At 41.9% G+C, this 12,505-nt stretch overlaps 1 protein-coding gene across 3 annotated transcripts in view; it reads left to right on the plus strand.

Annotated features, from left to right (window-relative positions):
* kdm4c (lysine (K)-specific demethylase 4C) overlaps positions 1-12,505 on the plus strand; it is a 34,419-nt gene that overhangs the window by 13,559 nt on the left and 8,355 nt on the right. For all 3 annotated transcript variants that reach the window (XM_017425760.3, XM_025007943.2, XM_017425761.3), the window contains 6 exons: positions 1,743-1,930; positions 2,227-2,470; positions 4,001-4,077; positions 5,889-5,944; positions 6,073-6,181; positions 10,649-10,843. In XM_017425760.3, the coding sequence (XP_017281249.1) occupies positions 1,743-1,930; positions 2,227-2,470; positions 4,001-4,077; positions 5,889-5,944; positions 6,073-6,181; positions 10,649-10,843 (869 nt within the window). The remainder of the gene's footprint in view (positions 1-1,742; positions 1,931-2,226; positions 2,471-4,000; positions 4,078-5,888; positions 5,945-6,072; positions 6,182-10,648; positions 10,844-12,505) is intronic.

Here is a 12,505-nt window from a genome sequence, read left to right on the forward strand (position 1 = left end):
GGAAAAGTAGATTTTAGGCTTCCAGCTCACTTTAATCAAGATAAGTCCAACTCTGAGCTAGACGATTGGCGTTGGTGTCTACGTGCAGCCGGCTGTGAGGTTGATCCTGAGGTTGTGACTTTCTGTTTGTTATAATTGTAGCGTTATCAAAATAACCTCCGTCCTCCCTGCTCCCCTGTTAATATAGAGAGTCTAATTAGAAGCTTAAGCATCTCTTCTTCTAAACTAACTCTTGCTGTATTGTCAGCTCCTGTTATCATTTTGATGACACTGCAGTCATTTTTTAAATTATTTTTATGAAGCTATTAAAATTTTGTTAATAAATTCACTAAACTTGTAGGGATTAGGCTTGACTAAGCCTCAAGTTTGCAAATGACTGGAGGGATTGGAAAAATTGTTGGTTTTTTTTTTTGTTGCATATTCAGAAAAAGGCTTAATTAACAAATAATCAGGCAGAGATTGGTGCTAGATTTATCACTTTAGTCACTGTCAAAGAAGAAAAAGTTTTTGTTTCAGCTCGCCAGCTTTTTAAAAATATCATATCTGATCATCAGATGTCTTATGGCTTAACAGTAAAATTATATATTCGAACATTGTGTTTTTGAGTGTCCTCACATGAGAAATTTAGGATGATTAAGGACCCTTGACATTAATGATGTCTACAAAACAACCATACACTGACAGTTTTTGTCTAACAGACCTTATTTTTTTGCTGTACAGTAAGAAATGGTATAATAGGTATAATGGTATGCCCAAGTCATGGTTTGGTTTGTTTGTTGTTACGAGGGTCACAGTGCAACAAGAAAAATAAACTGATGTCATACACACAATATTTCTCTCAAAAGCAGAAATGAGAAAACAAACAAACTACTCTTGCTAGTAGGTAGCAGGTTTCGCACAGCAAGGCAGGATTTGTCTTCACTTCATCTTCACTATAAACTATTATTATTATTTTTAATTGTGATACTGTTATTTTTTTACATCCAATTTGAACTGTAAATATTGGCTTATGTGTCATACAAAAACTCCAGAAATATCTCTCTCTCTAGGGTTTAGAAAATGACTCACCAAAACAAACGAACAAAAAACAAAAACAGGGTTTTCTTCAGTTAATTTGATCTGGACTTAATTCAAAATAAAAAGCAATACAGAACAGCCTATCTGGTCCTAATTGAAATGGCTAAATAAAATGTGAAACACTCAAAACTAGCTTCTCAGCTAGCTGATTGAAAATGATGCTTGCTATCAGAGATATTGAATAAATACACAAATGGCCTGCCATAACACGTTTCATAGCGCACACTACATGATGCAACTGCTTGCCATACCTGCACCTCTCATCTCCCTCTGTTGCTGCCGCGGCGGTTCATTCCACGCAGTTGATTCTTTTAACAAACAGGCTTTAAGCTTTAATCCCCTGCATTTTATTTTGAACCAGCCTTTCGTGCTGTGTTTGATGTAAAGTGTTTTATATAGCATATTGCTTTGCGTCTTTTCTGTTGTGGCAGTTGACAGAATGCGGTTTAATACAACATGTGCCCGCTTCTAGATGAGATCCACCCGTGACAGATGTATTTGTCTAATTCACGTAACCATTAACAATGTCTGTACGGTGATGGTTCAGCACCAATATATGTATCGTTACACCCCGAGAAGTGACCACTTCTTGCAATTCTATTTTACAGCCTCGATTAACAGGGACATAAATGTAGAAATTAAAATTTTTTGTCATTTTGTATTAGAACCTCCTGAAGCAAGCCTTGGGGAAGAGGAGGGGGAGGAACAGGAAGTGGAAGCGTGGGCGAAGCCCCTCGTCTACCTTTGGCAGAGCAGAAAGAGCTGCTTCACAGCAGAACGGGAGTACAACGCCCATGCAGCCACCGTGCAGCCATACTGTGCCATTTGCACGCTCTTCATGCCATATTATCAGGTAAATAAGACTTCAGCACAAAACTATCATTAGTGTCGCACCAAGAACAAAGGCCAGTAGCATTCTGGGTTAACACTGAAGTTGCTGCTGAATATGACTAAATTACTAAACCCACAGGTCACATGGTTTTCCCCAGGCCCTGTAATTTTCAGCTAACTCAAATGTCACCTAGAATGACAACTCTTATTTCAGTGGACCAGGGCAAACAATTTGTCTCCCACCTATCCTGTCAGTACCCCCACTCTGTTTATGCCTCCCCTGAAACATAAAAATGACTCTGTTTCTTTTTCCTGTAGGCTGATGACAGGGCCGAGGACAGTAAATGTGTCACAGCGAAGGACGCCTCCAAATCTTGGTCTCCAGCGGACGGCCCGACACCTCCCTGTGGAGGGTTAAGGAGGACCAAGCCCCTGATCCCAGAAATCTGCTTCTCTTTCCGAGAGCAGAACTGTCCCCCGACTCCGACGAACCCCCTGCTGCAGGAAGATGGCACCTCCCCTCTGCTCTACTGCCAGGGCTGCTGCCTGCAAGTCCACGCAAGTATGTATCCAATGCGAGCGTGTGTGGGACGGCGAGCAGCGATACGATCTGTGGCACAAACTGCTGTTTACACTCGCGGAACCTTTCGGGGTCGACCAACCGAACACTGTTTGTTTCCACATGTTGTTCTCGTCTCGTTGATGTCTTGGTTAGAGGGTCAGTGGGTTTATAGCCTGACTCACTCCGTCTCAATGTTCCACCTCTCGTCTGCCCCGACGTCTTTCTCTCTCTGCGGTTTGAAGTATTTTATTTCCTCCGTCAGACGAACAAGGGTGAATCCTCTGCCTTCACCACACGCAGTTCCTGTTCAAAAGCCCCAAGCCAGAAACAAGCCCACAAATATGTATACCTTTCTGCTTGACAATATGCAGATGCTGTGCAGTTGTTCGCAATTCTTCCCAATTTTACACTTAAACACTGCTAGGGCTTTTTAATGATCGTACGTTTTAAAGTCAGACTCCCAGTCCCCCATCCACAGCTTCAAAAAGTCAATGCATCTGTATAAATCCGAATCAATCACTAGAGTTGATCCCTTATAGAGTATTTAACTTTGCACGGTCCAGGGTGTGTGCATAAACAGCTGCACTGCATTTGTAATTACTTGGGTTTGTGCGAGTGTGTGGGAGCAGGAGATGAAGCGTATGTCATTTGACACTGGTGGAAAAAGCCACAAGTTTGGGTTTTCAGACACAAGAATGAGCCCGAGTTGATGTAGATCTCTCTCTGCGCTGTAATTTGAACTCTGGAAAGGAAACAGAGGTGGGCTTCGACTTTTACTCTTGGTTTTGTGATGGATTGTCGAGGAAAAGAACACGGACGTACACGCACATGTGGACTTTAAGAGCTTTGCACAAACAGAAGTTTCCCGCTTGCTTACAGGTCCAGAGCTTTCGTTGCTTGGATTCCAACCAGCTGCGAACTTTAAAACGGTTCACGTTTGTTAGGGCAATCAAATTTGGACCAGTTTGTTTATTATTTTTTCCCAGATCAGCGCTGTAAAAGTCAAATTATTCTTTGTGAAACACTTGGACTAGCTCGGCCACATCAAGAAAAACGGCTCTAAATTTAGCAAACGCAACACAGCCTTTTGTTCGAGGCGCATCTGAAAAGTAAACAATGTTCACTAGAAAGTAAACTCAAACAGAAGTTTCCAACGATGACAAATGCATTTACAGTAACTCTTTCTCATGTAATGTTTGTCTTTTTTTAATCTTGACCACCCAGTTGTCCCCGTCCACACACGCACACACACGCACAGAGCTACACAAACCACTGAGATCTCAATTTCCACTCAGTCTGCAATTCTCTGCATGTCTACATGGAAACTCACCACTTCAATGCCATCGAGAATCTGTGGAAACAATGTGGATGTGGCATTTTGTTCATTGCAGTAGACTTTCCTGTCGGGTCTGTTGTTTTCTTTTGCTCCGCTGACGACACGCAGATAGCTCCGACTGTAACGGCTGAGTGGCACGTGAGTAAAAGGGACTTTTTCTGCTGCCGATTCTCATCCCTCCCTCCCTCCTTTAGGTTGCTACGGTGTTGCTGCAGATGACATCAGCGAACAATGGTCGTGTGATCGCTGTTCGGAGGGAAGCTTTACAGCAGTAAGGCTGTTTGTTCCTTTTGTTTTGTTAAACTTTTGAAACTGTAATGTCATAGAAAAAGTCAGCTGTGGTCTACTGTTAGAAATTGGTGTTTTGGCAGTAGGAAAGGCATTGTTTTGACCCTCAGCTGAACTCTTGTTCCTAAGGAAGATCTCCACATTACCTCTGACGTTCTGACGACAAAAGTTACGCACCTAGACCAGTGGTGTCCAGCCCTGGTCCTGGAGCGCCACTATCCTGCATGTTTTAGATGTTTCTCTGCTTTGATGAGGGTCTGCTGTAGAGCAGGGAAAAAACTAAAACATGCAGGACAGTGGCCCTCCAGGACCAGGATTGGACACCACTGACCTAGACGAATGACGTGTTATTAATGAAATTAAAGTTCACACGGGGAAAGGTCATGTGGTTGAATTGCAGTGATTGTAATATCAGATCAAATAGATAACAGAGTTGGCATTACGGACACACGGCTGGTTCCATGTCAGTAGGGTGTGGCACCTCCCCGGGCCAGGATACAAGCAGAGCCAGGTGCTGTGGGTGGACAGACATCTTGTCGAAAAACTGGACCAAGGCGCTGTCTCAGGAGGAGAAAGACACACAGGATGTTACTGAAGTAGTACTTTACCATCAGGCTCTTTTAAATCACTATCAGAGGTGACCAGAAGTCATTTCCTATGGCTCCCTACACCACGATGTCAGAAGTAACACTTCTTGTCTTTCTACAACATTGGTAGGATTGGTCCTCACTCCTCCTTTTCCACCGTATGCACATATGATGGCTATCCTTGATAAAGCAGAACCTAAATTCATTGCCAAACATAATATGATGCCACTCATCATTAGTCCAGGCTTCCCAGTTATGGCACCGCTCCAAACACGGCTGTCTCTGCTCTGGTGTTAATGGAAGCCTACTCATGGGACAGACATCCTGCAGTCCAGCTGAAGAGAGATGTTTGGGCATGATGTGGGATGGCATAGGGTCTCAGAAAAAAGTCAATACCTGAGTCCAGATGGCAGGCCCAGGTGCCATGGGGTTCTGTAGTGCTTGGCACACAATACAACAGAACTTTCTTGGTGTGGCCCTTCATACATTTATGTGTGCTGTCATCTACCTTATGGTTCCAACATCAGGCCTCTGTGACACCTGTACACCCCACATGCTGGGCAGTTTCATGAAACAATCGCTTGTCCTCATGCAAACCCACATTGTGTCCCCTATCAAAACTCTCATCAAGCCCTGGTATTGCTGTGTAATGCAGGTACAAGGTGTCCTCTGTGTCTGGTGACCCTCGCTCACCGACTGTGACTGAGTAATGGATGCTCCAACAACAACCTGATAAAACCACTGCACCAGTTGCAATGACACTTCTACCCTGTGGCACCTTCATGCAAATCAAATCATTTACACGTTCATTACTGATCTGCATGTGTACCAAATTTCAGCCAAATGGAAGTAGTCCTTCTGGGTGTTTTAGTTTTTTCAGTGAGTAATAAGGAGGTTTTTATGAATGTTTGTGTGAACGGATCACCGAAAAACGCTTTGCAAAGCTCTTATCAGTTATGGTCGACTTCTAAATATGATTTTTACTTTACTGTGTGAACACTGTATACCTTTAAGTGAGGAGGTAAGCACGCTGGAACAGATTTGACCTAAAACATTTCAGCTGTGTCTGTATTATAACTCGTCTTTAGAAATTAAAGAACTCACACATAGCCTCTAACACATATGACACAGCACCATGAAAAATGCATTTGTTAATTTCAGGTGTGTTCGGTGCAGATAACTCACAGAGCTCCTCTTGTTTTCTCAGGAATGCTGTCTCTGTAACCTCAGAGGTGGAGCTCTGAAGAAAACCCAAAACAACAAGTGAGACTGTCTTTTTGTTCAGTGATTTCATTTCCGCCCCCCCTACATATTTATCCCTAATCTCCAGAGCTCTGTCCGTGGATCTTAATCATTGTAATGTATTAATTTGTGTGTGTGTGTGTGCGCAGATGGGCCCACGTAATGTGTGCTGTGGCGTTGCCGGAGGCGAGATTTAGCGATGAAGCCAAGAGGAGTCCTATTGACACCAGCAGGATCCCCATGCAGAGATACAAACTGGTGAGCGCACACACACACTCTCACACACATGCACACACACACACACACTCACACTCAGTCCTTAAGGACTGGCCTGGTCTAATTAATGAAGTGTTCACAATCCTAATTAACAATGTGAGATGAACATGCCCGCAATCAAAGCTGGATAATTAACTACTGGGAGTGGAGGGGGGGGGCTTTGTGTAAGTAGGGCCTATTTTTTTGTCCTAGTGTTTTTTCTGTCTATATGTAGGTGTGTGTCTGCCCCCCCCCCTGTGTGTATGAACATGTATTTTGTGTGTGTTTGCTTAATGAGAGCGGCTGGAGTGTGTCTCAGCAGACCTGACATGTTGGTGCTAAAGTTAGCTCTGTGCTGCAGGCGCTGTGATAGCTCAGCAAAAAAGCAAGGTGTTCGAGAAGCACCTCCCAACACAAGACGGGAAAACAGAAATGCGACGCTGCTCCTCAGCTGGCAGCAGCCATTCTATTGGTTCAGGACTTTTAATAGGAGACTATCCCTTTAAGAGGCTTATCCAAATGTTGTGTGAGGTATATTACTGCTCTGACATTGATTGGGACACCAAGTTTGAGCACACAGTGACATTTCCCACGGAGTGTTCACAAGGATACGGTTCTGGTCTTCTCACACCACATTGAAATTAGGCTCATTTGGGTTTGAAAACACGAACCGCAGAAAGTAATATTTCACATCCACGAGCCAAAATCTGAACAGGATAAACATTGTCGTCCAATCTGGAAAGGGCAGGATGCTCAGAAAAGCCTCGGACACAGGCATCTCGGTGGCCAACATGTCGGGACTCCCCTGGTTTCAGGAGCCACACTCGCTGCCAGATTTCACTCTCCAAAGCAGAAGAGTTAAAAGCCAATTCTTAGGGGAAAAAAGTGCTGTCTCTACCGTTTACGTTTCTTTTAAATAAAAAAATCACACGGGCACTTTTTCAATTTTATTGAATAATAAACCAGATGGTGTTTTTTTGAAGCTGCACCTCCTAAAAAAAAAACCAAAAAAAAAACTTACATATTGTGTAACGGAAAAACAATTACGACTGATTTTGGCTTGATAAAATTATTCAGTCCGTTTAGCTTTGTCCACTTTCTTTGTGTGTGTGTGTGTGTGTGTCTTCCTCGAGCATCGGGTTTTGAAGTTTGCTTTGGACCCGTTGCCACTCCGGCAGCCCCAGTACATTCATAATTCACCACCACACAACACACGCGCACGTACGCATTCATAATTTACTGTGGGAATGTTCTTAACGCATGGCTAAACACAGGCACCCAGATACCCTCAGCGGAAGGCACAAGCATGGGGAAAAAGTTTTTTTTGTTTTTTTTTAGCTCAAACACCCTTTAAAACATAAAACTATGTAGATTTTTGACATTTTATTGTGATGTACATAGGTTCCCCCCATTATATGTATGTAAATGCTAACATACTAGCATTCCTTGAAGGAATTTTCATTGCCAACCTGCTTTCATGTCAGAATTTTAAACTAAGATGATCTTATAATAAGAAATGACAGCTTATTTTGGGTTTGCGAGGATTGCTTTGCTGTTGTTTCCATATTGAGTCGGGTTGACTCGTAATTAATCAGTTGTAGATGTAGAGCCAACAACTACTTCCTGAAAGCTTCAATAAAACCTGTTAAGTGTTTCCTGAGATATTTTCCTAACGGCGCAGACAGACGAGCTCAGACGCGGGCAGAAAACCTCATCGCCTCTCACCTGTGGACGATAAACACATCAACAAGGGGATTTTTCACATCCACTCGGTGTATTAGGCTGCCAGTCAGGATCCCCGTCAGGCCGACTTTATTTGATGGATTGGACAGGGGGATCACTTCGTCACCACAGTGCCGTCCATAATGCAGGAGGTACGAGGACGGACTTCATGAAATGTAGGTCAAGTTAGTCATCAAGGAAGCTCCGACTTAAAAGTCCCTGAGTTGAAAAGTGAAGCCGCTGGAGAGCAAGAGAGGCTTCATTAATGGGAAAGGAGAGAGATAAAGTTAGAATTTACATTATCCAGTTTCTGTTATGCAGCCACATGTCCTCCTGGTTTATCTTTCAAGGGAAAAAAAAACGGAGGAAGTGTCTTCAAACATCTCCTGATAGTTGACTGATATTTAAATTAAGCAGGTTTAGCTGATAGATGTTGACATGAAACCAGCTCTGCTGTAGAGCCTAAATTTAATTAATGCTGTCTTGATGAACTAATTAGATCGGTTACTGACTTTTTTTTTTTCTTTCAAAGGAATGAACAGAGGGGCATTTATTTCAGAGGCTGAACTGATAACAGAGAGTTGAGGAAAAAAGTTTTCTTTTTATTATCATCCCCCTCTGGGACCATCAGCATTTCTTGTACTATTGCAGTGGACGTTTCCGTATCTCCATATTCCCTCACACACCAGATAGGCCTGTTCGCATTATGATGTAGTTATAGAGCAGTTTGCAAGTTATTACACCCCTGCATGAAAATGTATATTTACATATCAGTGAAATCCCATTTGCCTCTGAGAAACATCTTCCGAGGATTTTTTTTTTTTTAAAAGAGAAGAAAAGCGTGCGTATGACTTTCCAGGGATTTATGTTAATGAATAAATTACTTTACCACACCGCGAGAGGGAAGACGGGGCAGGTAAGTGAAGTGAAAAACGGAGCACAGATGGCTGTTTTAGGGAAATGGGAGTGAGATGGGAGGCTCGTGAATGGGGTGAAAGAGGATGAGCGAACATATAGGGTTCTAACAAGAGGATGTCGTTATCTTTTTTTTTAATATATTTTCCACCTTAAGAAGAGGAGAAGTGGGAGTGAGGGACATGCCACAGTTGGAGAAAATTGACTTGATGGACCGTTTGGTGCAGAAAGCCTCTGAATAGCCGTAAAAATGCAGTCGTGTGTTTGTGCATGGATGGGCTTGTGTGAGTAATGTGCGTGTGCAGCTTTGCTCATGGATACCCCACAGCAGGCGCATGGCAGCACCGGTTTACTGAGGAAAACCTTTAAATCATCTGATTTGTCTCGTGTAAGTGATTCCTTCTATTGAACCAGGGCAAGAATTTGTCTGTTAACTCTTCCACCTGGAGTTTCCATCTGTTAATGTTATTCCCTCACATTCATAATTTGTTTACTCGGCCAGCTCCAATAACAGGGCTTTTTGAGAATGCACCATTTAGACACAATGGTCTTAAATCAGATTAAATGTTCATGACACCACTGAGCAATGACTCAGTTTGTGGTCTTTTGTTTGGCAATGTAAAAAATAATTTGGATAGTTAAAATATTTTTCTGTGGAAAGGTTAGGAACAATGAATATCTCACCTGTTGTAGGTGGCTCTTTGAGTGGCCTCAGCTTGGTGAAATAGGTTAATTCCGACTGGACTGACAAGCTATTGGCTAGTCTGACCGAAACCCCGCTTCAATCTCAAAAACGTTGTAGAGTGCCAGGCCACATGCTGTTTTAGAAACCTTTACACTGCTGTATGCTCTACAGTAATCCAGACAGAAATATTGCTACAAAACCCCAATGCAGAAGACTGGAACTATCACTTCAATGCTTTTTCGTCAACTCTTTAGCATTACAATAAAGGCACCTTTAGTTTAATGCAGTGTTTAAGAAAGAGACAATATGACAGGTTACTTTGTGAGTTTTTAGGTTTTTTTAATTTCTTTATTGAACTAAATGTAATATCCTGTATCTGTTGTGAGTGCATTTAAACAGGAAGACTAACTACAGCTGTGTCCACATCGTCGAGGTTATTTCATGCTCTGCCGGCCTACACTCTCCTTACTTGTAGTGAAAACTGACTGAAACGCTGGTCTAATCGGGGACGCTGCTTTTCTGCATGTGCAGGACGAGAGCTCGCATTAGCTTCGATATTGAGTCATTCTTTGCTTTTTTTTTTTTTTTTTTAATATGCTGCGAGGAGAAAAGCCGTTCACGGCCAAACATCAAAACTAAAAAAGATGCTTTGATTCTGCTGCTTTGACATGTGTGTGCGTGTGTGTGTGTGTGTGTGGTGTTCATATTCCAATCATTTTTCCCTTAGGATGCACATAATTATCAAAACCTCACGCTGCCGCTTCTTACGTGAACAACATTTCTGGGCGACTTTCCAGAAAATTCTTATTCTTTTAATTTACTTTTTCATTTTCACACCACTTGCTGAAAAGCAGAAAATATATATTTTTTTTTAATCACTCAGTTTTACTGTTTTAATTGGCGGTCATGATTGTAAAACTTGTACTTGTTGCTTAAAATGGACCACATTCAGTAAGGACACAGGCAGATTATAACGCTGGTTCGAGCTTTTCCTTTGACTTTTGATCGTTAACAAAAACGTGTAATTGGCACATTGGCTCATGTTTTCCTTGTATCTGCGGCGTTTAGGACTTCCCAGCTTCAGTGAGCTCAGGCCCCCCAGCAGTTTGGTTTCTGACCGCTTGGTCTCGTCTGTCTGCGTTTTCCAGAAATGCATCTACTGCCGTAGCCGCTGTGCGGGGAAGCGGCAGGCGGGGGCTTGTATCCAGTGCTCATGCGGCCGGTGTCCCACCTCCTTCCACGTGACCTGTGCCCACGCTGCCGGGGTTACCGTGGAGCCGGACGATTGGCCGTATGTCGTGTCAGTCACCTGCCATAGACACCAGTCACGGAGTTCATCAGCTGTAAGTTGTAGGACCAGGGGTTAACCTCATCTGATGTGATCCAGGTTGTGTTCAGTAAGAGTTATCTGATCCATGAGTCAGCAGTCTTAGTAGTTAACAGGCTACTGCTTTGTGCCACTCGAATTAAGTGCAGTAAATGGTGAATGAATGGCTTAAAAGTCATCTCTGAGAAAGCGTTGCACCTGTTGAATCAACATCAAAGCTGAAGCTCTGGTGTAAAGACAACATGAAGTGATGGTTTTATACTAAAGTTCCTATTTTGTTAACCTGCACCATCTATAAAAATAACTAACCTGAGGATCATTTTCTCAAAGATTTGAGGCAAAGGTGCTTTAATAAAAAGTAACATAGAGGTTTCACTGAAAAACTTTAGGTTTCAGGAAATGATACTAAAATATATGCTTCGTAAAATGAGCTGAATACAAAATCAGATGAACAGCAGCTGTCATAATGCGTTTTACTTGTGTGTTAAACAATATTCTGGGCCAAAATGCTGAAGTAGTGAGTGGAAAATTAATGCTAATTAATGATTCAGTTGCTTTTGGAACAATCTTTTGCTCACTCTTTTTTTGGTTTCAGTTCTTTGTGGTTTTTGTTTATACACAGCTTTCTTAAGGTCTTTCAGTTGGGTTAAGCTCTGGATTTACACCTGGATGTTTTTCTTTTTCAGACCCTGTTCTAGGTATGCTGCTGCGTTTGCTGTCACTGTTCTGCTCCAGTAACACGTTTCAGCATTCAGACAGACAGCCTCACACTTTGCTCTATAACGTTTAGGTACACAGGGGTTTTTTGCGTCGACTCTGTGCCCAGGGGCCTGTACTACGAAGCAGGATTAGTGGCTTATCGAGACAACTTTAGAACAGTTTGCACATCAAGTTAATACACTTGAAACTTTCAAATGCTCCAATGAAAATCAAAGCCACTGGTATGAAACAGGGAATTTCCTCCTTTTTCAGTCTCTTCCTAATAATGTTAATATTTGCCTTTCACTGAGAAGCATCTTTATCAGAGATACCTGCTGCTTTCGTGGTCTAAAACAGAAGCTGATCTTTCTAAAGTTTGTTACCATAAACTGAAGTTCACTGAAGTTAACTATTTTGTTAACTACCCCTGAACTACAGAAGATTTCTTTACTGGTTATTCGTGAGGAACCAGAGCATCTGTGTTCAAAGGTGCTCAGATTGTGTCAACGCAGTCATGTCCTCACTGATCTTAAAAGAATGTTTTAAAGATTGATTAAATTTATGGGTCAACTTAAACGTGTTTATTAGCAAAAAATGAACTTATTTACAATAAGCCGACTTACCAGACTGAATCATTTTTATCTGCGACCCTCATTTAGTCCAAAAGCGTTGAAACACCTCCACGTCTTGTAGATTACTCAAACACAGTGTTACATATGAGCTGTACAGGTGCTGGTCATAAAATTAGAATATCATGAAAAAGTAGATTGATTTCAGTAATTCCATTTAAAAAGTGAAACTTATATATTATATTTATACATTACATACAAATTCATATATTTCAAATGTTTATTTCGTTTAATTTTGATGATTACAAATGACAACAAATGAAAATCTCAAATTCATCATATCAGAAAATTAGAATATTACTGAAGACCAATAAAAACAAAGGATTTATAGAAATGTTGGCCAACTGAAA

Source organism: Kryptolebias marmoratus, linkage group LG3 (assembly GCF_001649575.2).
Source record: "Kryptolebias marmoratus isolate JLee-2015 linkage group LG3, ASM164957v2, whole genome shotgun sequence".
NCBI classification, from domain to species: Eukaryota; Metazoa; Chordata; class Actinopteri; order Cyprinodontiformes; family Rivulidae; genus Kryptolebias; species Kryptolebias marmoratus.